Here is a 14860-nt window from a genome sequence, read left to right on the forward strand (position 1 = left end):
ACTAAGGCATTTCATGAATCACTTGACAAGTTGGGCATTCGTGATCTGTATGCGCCAACTTGAGGGGGAGTGTTGGCGTGAGTCATACTTACCTTATTTATGTAGATATTCTGTAATATTCTGTGATCTGTAATATTCTGAAATATCTGTAGTATTATTTGATTTACTACTTACCTTAGGAATAATACTTGTCTTATTAAGCACAATTGTAATTTGTATATAATTCCTTCTTGTAAGGTGAATGAATATAGAATTATTCAGCCAAAATTGTCTCTTGTTTCTTGTTATATTTTGACTGCACATTCACATTCAATGCTTCTTAGTTAACGATGTTGGAATTTACTTAGAATATTTCAAAATACTAGCTATATTTGAAACCTCCATTGGACTTTTAATTGCAGATGGCAATACTCATTAACTCTCTTTGATTGTGACTGACACAAAGATTTCATCAGTTTACTCATATACCATTCATTTAGTCAATGTCTGTAATTATAGTGGTTCATTCCTTATTTGTTTTCTTCCGTTTTGGTTTACTCATCAATGTCAAGATATATATTGCCTTTCTGTTACACAAGGTACAGAATTTAAATGTCATTCCTATTTTGACGTTTTGATTCTTCCTAATCAATGTCATAATATTCCTTTCAGTTACATAAGTTACATAGCTTAATTGCTATGGTTAAATTGTCATTGCATTGATCATTCCTGCCCTATATATAATCTCTAGCTTTCCAGATCAAAACACACAACAAAAACTCAATCCTTTTGTTCCTTTCCGAGCTCAAATTCCTCATGTGTTTCCTTTAATTTTTCTATTACACCAAAAGAAAGTTTCAAGTTATTCGATACGATTCAAGTATTGTGAGTGTACATCTACAAGGATCGAGGTTGTTGTATCCTGGATGGTAGGCCGTCAACACTTGCTACACCGAGATATAATCTCCGAAGGGCGAACATTTACTCTTAAGGGCAGTGTACCACACGCCTCAACCTACAAGTTCTTAATTACTCAAAGCATCATCCATCTCCGGAATTTCCAGCAAACGAGATAACCAGGTCAATGAACTGGCAGTTCTCCTTCTCCATGTGATGAAGAACATTTTCTTCAAGCCTGCAAAACAAATCATCCATGGCTTTTTCTCCGAATTCGCTGGCTAGAGAATAAGCTCCGCTCCCACAGCTCTTATGTCAGTGGATAGTATTGCTGTCCTTGCTTTCTTGTCAAAGCCACAGTTAACTTGTTTTATGTAAAAGTCCCTGTCATTTCTAAAAGTTCCGAGGTTTTGTAAAATAAAAGAATCTTCAGCCTCAATCACCTCTTTCATCTCATCCACTGTTGGCGCATAGTATGGCATATTAAATGTGTCCAATTTTTTCTCTTCAATCAAACCTTGAAAATTCGTCATATATAGTAACTTAGTAAGTTAGTGACATAAATTTTTATATCGTACCCTAAAAGAAGAAATTGTACATGCATACATCTAAAACCATGTCATGGAGTTTTAATCTGACAAATTTCGCCAAATGCTGAGGGGATCATTGCTCCGTATGCTGCCCATGGTTGTGAGGACCATACTAGCTCCCGAGACCAGCTATTGTGGCCGAGACCTCAGAAAGACAGTGAAGTCCCTTTTGAATTGCTCAAAGTATTCGTTAAACACAGCATGTGAGCTTGTCTTGGCTATGTATATGTTCCCCTTGTTCAGTCCTTCTCCTCCTTTCGTTACCAAACCTTTTGGAACCTGTGGATAGAGATCATGTTAAATATCCACTAATTAATCAATCATTGAGGCATATATTAGCATAATAGATTGATTTGAACTAGGATTTTTTGTTTCTAAATTCTAATATTTATGTTTACCACAATATCCATAATGTGATGTTGATCCATTACTTGGAAGTAAATTATGATACTCTAATTTTAAGGTATTTCATAGGAGACTGATTAACAAACGAATTAGGGTGGGAATATGTCGGGGCGGGTCGGTTTCAGGCCCAAACCGATTCCGACCCGAAACAGTCGGTTAGGCCCAAAGCCCAAACCGACAACCGACTTAAAAATGATTGGGCCGAATATTCGGTTGGGCCGAATTTTCGGGTCGGCCCATTTCGGTTCGGATCAGTTTAATGGGCCTTTTTTTTTTAGCAAATGTCCGTTTTCAATTGCCTTTACTATCTTCTTTTTAACTTATATTTTATATACAGATCAACCCAATTTCTTATATAGCAAAAAATTAAAAAATCTAACAAATAACTAACCAATTTTCTGAGCTTTATCTGTTCTTTTATATCCTTTTTTTGTTTCAAGGTGAAATTCATAAACTGATCGTGAGAATGTGAGAACAAGAATAAGTCAAGTAATAGCCCAGATTTGCAGATTACAAGATTACAAACAATAGATCATTTGCAAATCTGGGAGAATTAACAAATCATATCAATTGCGGAGTGCCAAAGTTCTTAAAAAAAAAACAATAATAACAACAACAAAATATCAAAGCTGTAAATATAGATTCTAAATTCCCAAATAGCATCACAAAACAAATTTCCGACTTCATCTCAACCCCTCCAGATCTGCTATGATTCCATATCCTGCAACACATAATTCAAAAATCATAAGCCATAATTTGAATCATATATTATATAAACCCAAATAAAAAAGATATGCAAGGGTTGAAGACGGTGAGAGAGAGAAAGATAGAAGCGCAGCTGCTGTGACGCGGTGGATGGATCTGATGACGCGGTGGACCTCATGTTGACGGCTTGATTTTGGTATGCAGACGGTGAGAGAGAAGAGGGTGAGAGAGGGTTGAGATGTGAGAGAAGAGGGTGAGAGACGGCAGAGGTGAGAAAATGAGAGAAGCTACTAGGGTTGTTAGTATTTATAATAGGTGTTAACATCATGTGTGGTAAGGTGCACGTGAAATAAGCCTTACCCACTAAAAATTCGACAGTGTAAAAGTAAATTGACAATTGAAATTGGTCTATTCATTTCATTTCATAGTCTTTTTATATAGGGAGAGAATTACAACGGAAATATCAATTACAACGATGACATTAAATGCTGATAGATCCGTAATTGTGCTGATTGATGGTAATCACTGATTCCTTGATTCCCTCTCCATCAGTCGCTTTGACGAAGGCACATTAATATGTTTTTCCTTTAACACTCCCCCTTGTGCCAAGTCAAAGACGAAATGGTGCATGAGTTGTTGCCTCACTAAAAACCTTGCCAAGTAACAATAAAAACCCTGTGGGACAAAAAATACACCTTGGTCGAAGGAAAAGAGCACAACGCACATTTTACATTTGAGGATGACATGTGTGTGTTAGACTCCCCTTAACGTCTACACCTCCCCCTGATCCTTACATTAATCAAGGGAGCTTGGAAAGTCTTTGCATTCCTATTCTTTTCACATGTTTCTCAAATGTGGCCTTAGGCAATGATTTGGTGAACAAATCTGCCACATTCTCCTCAGACCTTACTTGATTCACTTGAATCTTGAGGAGGGTCTGTTGTTGCTAATTGTAGAAAAACTTTGGCGATATGTGTTTTGTATTATCACCCTTGATATATCCTAGCTTCATCTGTTCGATGCAAGCTGCATTATCTTCATAAATGCAAGTAGGCTCTTCAGTGGTAGAACTCAAACCACTAGTCCCTCGAATATGTGTAATGATAGCTCTTAACCATATACGCTCACGAACTGCCTCATGTAGAGTGATGATCTCTGAGTGGTTCGAGGAGGTAGCCACAAGGGTTTGCTTGGTTGATCTCCAAGATATCGCCGTGTTCTCAATGGTAAATACATAACCAATTTGGGAACAACCTTTATGTGGGTCAGAGAGGTACCCAGCATCAGCAAAACCAACCAAAACATCATTTGGCGTTTCAGTGTAGTGAGTGGCGCTTTCGCCATCAACATTTCCTTTAGGGATTGCAGTTCCATTTGCGGTCCCTCTTGTCTCTCTGTAGGGAAAGAACAATCCCAAGTCAATGGTTCCTTTTAGGTATCGAAAAGTGTTCTTGATACCATTCAAGTGACAATGCGTTGGCGCTGAGCTAAATCTAGTTAATAAGTTCACTGGGAATGCAATGTATGGTCGAGTACATTGGGCTAAGTACAATAATGTGCCTATTGCACTTAGATAGGGAATTTCAGCTCCCAACACCTCTTCGTCATCTTCCTTTGGACGAAATGGATCTTTCATTGCATCCAAACTTCGACCGATCATGGGAGTGCTAGCAGGATGCGCTTTGTCCATGTTAAATTGCCTGACTTTTGGACATACGCAGACTGGTGGATTATTATTCCACAAACTCGGTGTTCTAGTTCAAGGCCTAAACAGAATCGAGTTTTCCCAAGATCCTTCATCTCAAATTCGGATTTCAAGTAGCTCGTGGTTTCTCTTATTTCATCAAGAGTACCTATTATGTTCATATCATCGACATATACAGCTACAATTGCAAATCCAGAACTTGTTTTCTTTATGAATACGCAGGGGCACAATTCATCGTTCTTATATCCCTTCCAAATCAATTAGTCACTTAGACGGGTATACCATATCCGCCCGGATTGTTTCAATCTGTAAAGTGAGCGTTTCAACCTAATTGCAAACACACTCCGTGGTTTAGAGTCACTTGACTTGGGTAATGTAAGGCCATCAGGCACTTTCATATATATCTCTGAATCTAGATCCCCATAGAGATATGCAGTAACCACATCCATGAGCTGCATTTCCAGTCCTTCGGAAACTACTAAGCTAACTAAGTAGCGGAACGTTATAACGTCCATTATGGGAGAGTATGTCTCCTCGTAGTCAATTCCAGGGTATTGTGAGAAACCTTGCGCCACAAGGAGAGCTTGTACCTCAGGACTTCATTCTTCTCATTACGCTTTCTGACAAAGACTCATTTATGTCCTACAGGCTTTACAGTTGGTGGGGTTAGCACTACCGGACCAAATACCTGTCTCTTTGTCAGAGAATCTAATTCTGCCTGGATTGCTTCTTTCCATTTAGGCCAATCTGCTCTTTGTTGACATTCTGCAACAGAGCGTGGTTCGATATCATCATGCTCTATTATTTATTGAACAACAGTGTATGCAAATACATCATCAATGTGTATGGAAGATCTTTCTATCAACTCATACGCACTCTTATAATCCATTGAGATTTCTTTGTTCTCTGGAATCATTTCAAACATCAGAGCGTCCTCCAGTATTGATTCATGGACATAACTATAATCAGAGACAATCTCATGAGAGGGATTCTCTACATTGATGATTAATGGATCAGTTTGTGCCTTACTCGCCCTCTTCTTCCTTGGGTGGGTGTCAATCGAACCAAGTGGCCTCCCCCTCTTCCTTTGGGGAGCCACGGCCTCAACCACACCTCCTCTAAGTGTGGTTGCAGTGCCTCTATCTGCGGCACTATGCCCCTTGTTGGGGACTTCTAACCTTGTAGGCACATTTGCAGCTGATATATGTGATCTAGTCACTTTTACTATATCAGTAAACGCATCAGGCATCGAATCTGCTACGTTCTGAAGATCGATTATTCTTTTCACTTCACTTTCACTTTGTGAAGTGCGGGGATCAAAATGAGACAGAGTGGAGACAAACCACGACAATTCCTGTCGTTCCCTTGGAAAATCCTTTTTCCTATCTCCCCCTAACGACGGGAAGACTGTCTCATCAAAGTGACAATCCGCAAATCTAGCGGTAAAGAGATCGCCTGTCAAGGGTTCCAAGTAGCGGGTAATTGTTGGGGATTCGTATCCAACATAAATACTTAATCGTCTCCGAGGACCCATTTTGGTGCGCTGTGGGGGTGCAATAGGCACATATACTGCGCAACCAAATATGCGTAAGTGTGAAATGTCAGGCTCATAGCCAGTTACCAACTGGTACACAGAAAATGGTTGGCTAGCTATGGGTCTGAAACTAATAAGTAAAGCTGTGTGCAATATTGCATAACCCCAGGCAGATATAGGCAGGTTGGTGCGCATAACCAATGCCCTAGCCACCATCTGTAGCCTTTGGATGGTGGCTTCTGCGAGACCATTTTGTGTATGCACATGGGGTACATGATGCTCTACATTGATCCCAATAGATATGAAATAATCATCAAATGCTCTCCAGCATTATCAAGCCTTATAGACTTGATAGGGTGATCAGGGTGGTGAGCCCTTAAACGTATAATCTGTGCTAGGAGTTTTGCAAATGCAACATTTCTTGTGGACAATAAAACGACATGTGACCAGCGTGTCGAAGCATCCACTAGAGCCATAAAGTACTTGAATGGTCCACATTCTGGACGGATAGGTCCACATATATCTCTTTGTATCCTTTGTAAGAATGAAATGTTTTGTTTTGTATCTTTAGCATAGGAAGATCTCGATCTTGTTTTTGCTAAAGAGCAGGCTTTGCAAAACGAGTGATGTGCCTTTGAAATAGTCAATGAGGCATAATGGGAGGGAGGTAGTGCTTCTGGTACTTCAGAAGGCAATGGCTGCATTTGAGCAGTACTAGGACCGACACCTTGCAGTGTGGCGGATTTTTGTCCCACTTTATTTTTCACTCAAAAGAAGGCTCTTCCCGTGAGTCAACCTTGCAGTTCTTTAAAATACGGATCATCTTGTCATGACCAGGGTGCCCTAGGCGGTCATGCCAAAGCCTATATGAGTCAGTGTCCCACATTTCATTGTTGGTGACAGCATGGGATTCAATGATCCGAATCGTAGTGAGGTACAGTCCACTAGATTGACTCATAAGTTTCTCTAAAATGTGTTCCCTTCCACATTCATTAGAGTTAATATCAAGGTATTCAGTTCCATTGATCCATTATCACAGTGTGTTTCTACTGGATAACCGTTTGCTCGAATATCTTTGAAACTTAACAAGGTTCGATTAGCTCTTGGTGCATACAGGGCGTCTGTGACATTAAATATATCTCATATTCTTTAGAGTATTTCTATTTTAGGTAGAATGATAATCTTTTCATTCAAAATTTTTTCTTTTCTTTTTCTAGATGTATTGCTTTACATCTTTATAGTGCTATTTCGAACCATGTAAGTATGTGTATAGTAAATAAATTTGAATAAATTCAGTGCTTCAGAATAAAATTTGAAATTTATTAATAAGCCAATGATAATCAAATCAAGGTCTTGTTCAGAAATCTAATTCATCAAACCATTATTGAAATAAACTTTAAGACCAAGTAGTAGTCTAATTAAAAATGAGGCATTATGCCTTCACAACTGTTTTTCGAAAATAAAATAAATAAAGCAGATCAGTCAAGATTGAGAGCATCCATTGACTGAGCAAGTTCCTCGTTGCCATTAAAGTCTGCAATTGTGAGGTTGACGTCTAGGTCATGACCTCCTTCTTCCATATAGTGAGCCTCTTGTTCTTTAGACTCCCTATACCTCTTGTAATTGGGTGCTACTCTATTGCTTGCTTGGTAGTTCTTGTACCAATGCCCAATGACTCCACACCTATAGCATGGTTCATTGTCAACTCTTTCCTTTTTGATAGAAGTACGTTGTTTCCATGACCCCCACGTCCCTTTCCACGTGGTGCATTGTTGCCACGTGGGTAGGGATCAGCACGTCCAAACCCCTTTGCATTGGAGTTCTTTCCACCTTTCATTTTTCCATAATTAGCCTCGGGAATTTTCTTTGTCCCAGTGGGCCTGACATTGTTGTTCAAAAAAACCTCATTATGCCTCTCAGCCACTTGCAGTAGGCTGATCAGCTTATTGAATGTTGTGATTCTTTTGTTGTCATATTCCAGCCTATACTGGTTCGCTAGTATAAGTGCTGAAGTAGGAAAAGTGGAAAGAGTCTTTTCGATCATATCATCTTCTGTGAGTTCCTTTCCACATAAATTTAGACGTGCTTTTAGGCGCAGCATGTCCTTGTTGAAGTCATTGACCCTTTTATATTCCAGCAAGTGGATTTCATTCCACTAAACGGTCAGTTCTGGGAGCAAAGTATCGTGAATGTTCCCAAAACGTCCCTTAAGGCATCCCACAGTTCTTTGGGTGTCTTCAACTGAAGATACTCCCAGAAACATATGTCGCCTCAGAAACATTAAGGCATTTGCTTTCACCTTATTAGACGGTACATTGTCTTTGGGGTTGGTAATGGTGGTAGTGTAGTCTTTTGCCACAAAGGCAGTTTCTACATCGGAAACCCAACGGTGGTACTCAAGTCCTTCTGAGTCCAAAATGTCAAATTCAGGTCGAGTTGGATCAGCCATCTACATAAACAAGAGGGAAGATATAAATTACGCAGTCATAAAGACATCCACGTAAATTATTTTCCAAAAATATGAATTAGATTTCAAAACCAAGATTCGTAATGGTCACATTTTTTTCGATGCTATGTGAAAATGCTTTATCACGGTAAGTAAGTATTTATAATGCGCATGAATTTTCATTATCATGGCAAAACGCAATTTTTGTATAGCATTCTAAGTAAGGAATAATCATAGCACGTAATAAAGAATAAAACATAGCATATATAAAAATAAATAAATTACATGGCATGCTCAAATTTCACAAATATACAACAAATTATATACTACACATAATAATAGCAATAATATATCATGCATAAAATGTAAACAATAGCATAATATAAAGCATGTGTAGGCATAATTTATATAAGCGTAAATAAAAACATGCCCAAAATTTCATAATAAACCATAAACAATAAAATATATAATCATGCTTAAAGATAATCATATAAAACATAAATAACAGGGCATGCTTAAAAAAAAAATCAATAGTATCTAATTAAACATGCTCAAAAGTTCTAATTATAAACAATTAATTATACCATAGTATGAAATTAAATAAATAAAAGAGAACATACTTGGTTTGGAGAAAATAAAACAATCCTAGCGCACGCGCGTGTTGATGCAGGCGTGCGTAGCGATGTTTTTGGCTTGAGAAAACTGGGCCGCTTCCTCTCTTTTCAGTAGTGGGCCTTGTTATTTTTTTCTTTTTTTTTTTCTTTTCTGGACCAAAAGGCCTGTTTTTTTTTTTTTTTTCTCTCTTGTTCCTCCTCCGTCTGGTTTGCAGATGGGTTGCTGACTCAGATCGTGGGCGGCGGCGGGAAGACGGAGTATGCAAGGCCGCGGCTAGGCGAGGTCGGTAGGCTGCTGGGATCGAGGGCGAAGTGCAGCACCGCGAGTATGGGGAGCAGTAGCGACAGAATCGAGGCTGAAGGACGCTGGGATCTGCGGCCGGTGAAGGGCAGGTGCGGGTGGGCTGCGCGGTTGGGTAGGCTGCATGGATGAGCGAACGCCGGGGCTGCTGGGTTGTGCAGGTAGTGGCGGTGCAGAGAGCAATTTCTGGACAAGGCCGGCTGTGGAGCTTCGCGGCCGGGGAAATTTTTTTTTTTAGGTGGCAGAAAAGAAAAGTTTTTTTTTTTTTAAGCTAGGGCTTTTTTCTCTTGGCTATTTGCTCTGAGCGTGCTGATAACGTGTAAAAGTAAATTGACAATTGGAATTGGTCTACTCATTCATTTCATAGTCCCTTTATATAGAGAGAGAATTACAACGGAAATATCAATTACAACGATGACATTAAATGCTGATTGATCCGTAATTGTGCTGATTGATGGTAATCGCTGATTCCTTGATTTCCTCTCCGTCAGTCGCTTTGACGAAGGCACATAATATGTTTTTCCTTTAACAGACAGCACATTAAAAAAAGGATTAAATACTTGTTACTCCTCATACTTTTCCCTGAAAAACAGTTTGGTCCCTCGCCTTTTAAATTAAACTGAATAGTCCTTATTCTCTCAAATTCTCATATAACAAGTCCAAAATGATCCGAAATGACTATTATGCCCCTCATTTCCTATTTTTATTAATATTTTAATTTTTTTTCTCTATTTTTTTAATTTTTCTCCCCTTTTTTTTTATATTTTCTCTCTCCCTCCCTCTCTCCCTCTCTCCTGGCCGCACGGTCTCTCTCTCTCTCCCTCGACCTCTCTTCTTCTTCTCTTCCTCTGCAACCACCGGAGAACACCAGCGCCGCCCTCTCCTCGGGCTCCCCCGCCTCCACCGCCGAGAAGCTCCAGAACGCCATCCGCCTCCTTGAGTCCCAGCTCCGCTCCGAGGTCCTCTCCCACCACTCCGACCTCCTCTCCCAGCTCTCCTCCCTCCAGCACGCCGACCACGCCCTCTCCACCGTCCGATCCTCCGTCCACACCCGATCTGAGCTCTCCGACCCCCTCCGCTCCATCACCGCCCTCACTCTCCAGCTCTCCAACCTCCACGCCACCTCCGAGCTCCTCCACCACACCCTCCGCGCCCTCCGCCTCTCCAAGAAGCTCCGCGACCTCGCCGCCGACCCCGAGAAGATCGATCTCGCCAAGGCCGCCCAGCTGCATTGGGCGGCAGAGAAAATGGCTGCTGTGAGAGTGAGACCACAAGGCTCGTGTTCGATGGTCTTATCGGAGCCATTACACTGCTGCTACAAGTTCAGAGGTGGTGCTACAACGACGCCTTGCTCAGTTTCTTTTGCTTCAAAGTTTCAATCTTTATGTTGCAAATCACAGTTGCTGGGGAAATTGAATTCCAGAGGTGGGTTTTCCCGGATTGATGTTGTTTCGGGCAGTGAGCTGATCAAGAGGTACGTTGAGAATGGGAATTGCGAGGATGCGATAGTGGTTTATGTTAAAATGCTTCAACTTGGTTTGCCTGTAGCTAAGGAATTTCAGTTCTTTCCGATTTTGATTAAGGCCTTTGGGGGGTTCTGTGATGTGGGCAAGGCTAGGGAGATTCATGGGCATGTGTTGAAATTGGGGGTTTTGGGCGATGTTTACGATGCCAATTCGATTTTGGGGGTTTATTGGAAATGTGGGGAGGTTGAGGATGCGGTTCAGATGTTTGAGAAAATGCCCGAGAGGGATTTGGTGTCTTGGAATACAATGATATCTGGGTTTTGCCATTCAGGGGATTATGTGAGCTCGTTGGGGATGTTTAGTCGGATGGTTCGGGGGGATCATTGGGTGTTGCCTAATCGGGTGGCTTGCCTTTCGGCTCTCACTTCGTGCTCTTCCATTCAGTCTTTGGTTCATGGCAGAGAGATTCATGGCTTTGCTGTGAAGCGCTGGCCACCTCCGTGCGGCCAGGAGAGAGGGAGAGAGGGAGGGAGAGAGAAAATATAAAAAAATGGGGAGAAAAATTAAAAAAATAGAGAAAAAAATAAAAATAATAATAAAAATAGGAAATGAGGGGCATAATAGTCATTTCGGATCATTTTGGACTTGTTATATGAGAATTTGATAGAATAAGGACTATTCAGTTTAATTTAAAAGGCGAGGGACCAAACTGTTTTTCAGGGAAAAGTACGAGGAGTAACAAGTATTTAATCCTTAAAAAAATATACATATATTTTTAATTCGGGTGGTTCAGTTTTTCCGGTCGGTTTGAATCACAAAACCGGGTCTGAACCGGAAAAATCCAGTCCAGTTCGGTAAATGCAGTTTTCAGTATTTTTTGCAGCCGGTTCGGTAATTCGGTCTGGTTCGGCCGGTTTTTTAGTCCAAATCGGTTTTTTGCCCACCCCTAAACGAAATTACATGATAACAAGTACCAACCATTTGAAATTATTTTCTTTTCAAAAACAAAAAAAAAAACCATTAGAAAGTCTTTGTTTCTTTTCAAAATTGGGAGCTTGATTAATTAATTTATCAAATAGAAAATCACTATTCGGTATGATTAACCCGATCACTTGTTGTAAGAAGAGTTTACACATAATTATGAAATTCATAACAAAATGAAAAATAAAAAAAGTTTGAAAAATCGACGAATTTTTGTTTTTTCTTAGATTTTTTAACGAATCTTATGATAGACAATTAATCACAAATTAGCATTCTCTCTCTATAAATGCACGGTCATTGTGTAAACTTGGCATAGAGTTCATATAGCTAGGTACACTTGCAGTCCTTTAATCAAAATATAATTTTCAGAATTTAAACCGAGTGCTAAGAAGTGTTACACTCGTTACACTTGCACACAACAATAAGAAAGCTTATGTTACAAAACAATTAAACACGGAAACTACTAATACAAACAAAGCAATGAAACATAGATCAATATGCAGCAAATTCATATTCAACGCTGCTTAGTTAACGAGATAACCAGGTCAATAAACTGGCAGTTCTCCTTCTCCATGTGATCAAGAACATCTTCTTCAAACCTGCAAAACAAATCATCCATGGCTTTTTCTCCAAATTCGCTGGCCAGAATAGGTTCTCCCACAGCTCTTATGTCAGTGGATAGTATTGCTGCCCTCGCTTTCTTGTCAAAGCCACAGTTAACTTGTTTTATGTAAAAGTCCCAGTCATTTCTAAAAGTTTCGAGATTTTGTAAAATAAAAGAACCTTCAGCCTCGATCACCTCTTTCACCTCATCCGCTGTTGGCGCATAGTATGGCATATTAAATGTGTCCAATTTTTTCTCTTCAATCAAACCCTGAAAATTCATCATATATATAGTAAGTTAGTGACATAAATTTTTATATCGTACCCTAAAAGAAGAAATGGCACATGCATACATCTAAAACCATGTCATGGAGTTTTAATCCGACAAATTCCCAAATGCTGAGGGGATCATTGCTCCGTATGCTGCCCATGGTTGTGAGGACCATACTACCTCCCGAGACCAGCTCTTGTGCCCGAGACCTCAGAAAGACAGTGAAGTCCCTTTTGAATTGCTCAAAGTATTCGTTAAACACAGCATGTGAGCTTGTCTTGGCTATGTATATGTTCCCCTTGTTCAGTCCTTCTCCTCCTTTCGTTACCAAACCTTTTGGAACCTGTGGATAGAGATCATGTTAAATATCCACTAATTAATCAATCATTGAGGCATATATTAGCATAATAGATTGATTTGAACTAGGATTTTTTGTTTCTAAATTCTAATATTTATGTTTACCACAATATCCATAACGTGATGTTGATCCATTACTTGGAAGTAAATTATGATACTCTAATTTTAAGGCATTTCATAGGAGACTGATGATTAACAAACGAAATTACATAATAATAAGTACCAACCACTAGAAAGTATTTTCTTTTTTAAAAAAAAAACCATGAGAAAGTCTTTGTTTCTTTTCAAAATTGGGAGCTTTTTTTTTTATTTTGACCAGGTAGTTAGCTGTTAGTAACTCACACACCCATGCAGTGGTATCCCAGCGCCAGAACACCTGCACCGACATTGCAGCGAAAGCTAGACTAATCCACTGCACCGCAGACGCACGAATCCAGACTGGGGGTTCGAACGCTAGACCTGGCGGTTCCAGACTAGGCCGTTCGACCAACACACCACACCACGTGGTTTCAAAATTGGGAGCTTGATTAATTAATTTATAAAATAGAAAATCACTATTTGGTATGATTAACCCGATCACTTGTTGTAAGAAGAGTTTACACATAATTATGAAATTCATAACAAAATGAAAAATAAAAAAAGCTTGAAAAATCGACGAATTTTTGTTTTTTCTTAGATTTTTTAACGAATCTTATGATAGACAATTAATCACAAATTAGCATTCTCTCTCAAGATCCTCCCCCACCCACCAAATTCTTATGAAAAACGTAAGATAAAGGCAGTCGAAAAATATAAAATAATTCTTAGCAAAGGAATTCAGCGTCTGCAAGCCTTGTGATATCAGTAGATTAACTAAATGGCTTCCTGCACTCAAAAGAATAGGTATAAATAAAAATCTTGGCATGCGGATAAGACATATTAACCTTAGAGATCCACATAAGAGAATAACTAGAGTGCGCAAAGTGGAGAGAATTGCTGGGAAAAAGCCTGCCGTAGAAAGAACCAGACATCCCTGCAATGAAACATGGTTCGATGTACTTCTTTTCATCAAGTTTCTTATAGAAGTCTGGCAATGACTTGAACACAGTGTTGAAATCGTTTCCGGGAAGATCATTTAAGAATACTTGAAGCGTTGGAGGTTGCCAATTCAATTTTTTGCAGGTTTTATGAATCTTGTCTATGATATTTGAAACGGCAAAAAGGGTATTGGGTCCAGAAGAGCATCCCAAGTCAGCTATTTTCAAGCACTCTGTAGGGAGGTGGGTGTAGCACAGCTTCTCTATGCTTGCATCTACTATTGGCTTCACCCTTGAAATGACTGCTCTCTGAAAGGGGCACGTGGTTACAATATTAATTATATCGATCTTTGTAAGAAAACTTAAGAAACAAAATGAGAGAGAGAGAGAGAGTAACTGGATTCAGCGAGTTGCTTGCATAACTTCTTTTTCCATCTCCACCATTCATGTGAAGGACTTGCTCTACCTCCATATTTTTGCTTTCAAAAATGCTCTTCCTCTTTACATACGAATTCAGCTGCTAGAAGAATTGCATATTTATAGTTGAATGCTTACATATATATTCCTGCCAAGGTTGGTTAGTTCACATATATATATATATATATATATATATATATATATATATATATATATATATATATATATATATATATTTTATAGTTGAATGCTTACATATATATTCCTGCCAAGGTTGGTTAGTTCACACACATATACATATATATATATATATATATATATATATATATATATATATATATATATATATATAGGATTTTTCTCAGGTAAGGATGTCCTTAGTTTTTCTTATGGAACGGATTTACTGTTTTCACCCACTTTCCGATCACATTTTCACATCTTAACCGTTCAGTTTTTAGGTCCTAATGTATGGATCACCTCTGCAAAATTTTAGCCAATTTGGTGATCGTTAAGGCGTCCAAAACTGCAATTTACACGAACGAACCGAATCTGTCGAACCGGAACCGTTCGTTT

The 14860-nt window shown here is 39.2% G+C and overlaps 2 protein-coding genes and 1 pseudogene across 2 annotated transcripts; 1 reads left to right on the top strand and 2 right to left on the bottom strand.

The window, feature by feature from the left end:
- Positions 1-1020: 1020 nt before the first annotated feature.
- LOC133729608 (probable jasmonic acid carboxyl methyltransferase 2) lies at positions 1021-1894 on the bottom strand (annotated as a pseudogene).
- Positions 1895-9203: 7309 nt separating this feature from the next.
- LOC133729619 (pentatricopeptide repeat-containing protein At3g16610-like) lies at positions 9204-11537 on the top strand. Its single transcript, XM_062157179.1, has 3 exons — positions 9204-9268; positions 10048-11092; positions 11526-11537. Exons 1-3 carry the CDS (start codon positions 9204-9206, stop codon positions 11535-11537), a joined length of 1122 nt encoding a protein of 373 aa, XP_062013163.1.
- A 362-nt stretch (positions 11538-11899) lies between these two features.
- Positions 11900-14461, bottom strand: LOC133739905 (probable jasmonic acid carboxyl methyltransferase 2). Its single transcript, XM_062167724.1, has 4 exons — positions 14268-14461; positions 13778-14179; positions 12580-12840; positions 11900-12497 (listed from the first exon to the last, which is right to left on the bottom strand). Exons 1-4 carry the CDS (start codon positions 14340-14342, stop codon positions 12138-12140), a joined length of 1098 nt encoding a protein of 365 aa, XP_062023708.1. The 5' UTR covers positions 14343-14461; the 3' UTR covers positions 11900-12137.
- Positions 14462-14860: the final 399 nt, after the last annotated feature.

This window comes from Rosa rugosa, chromosome 1 (assembly GCF_958449725.1).
Source record: "Rosa rugosa chromosome 1, drRosRugo1.1, whole genome shotgun sequence".
Taxonomy (NCBI): Eukaryota; Viridiplantae; Streptophyta; class Magnoliopsida; order Rosales; family Rosaceae; genus Rosa; species Rosa rugosa.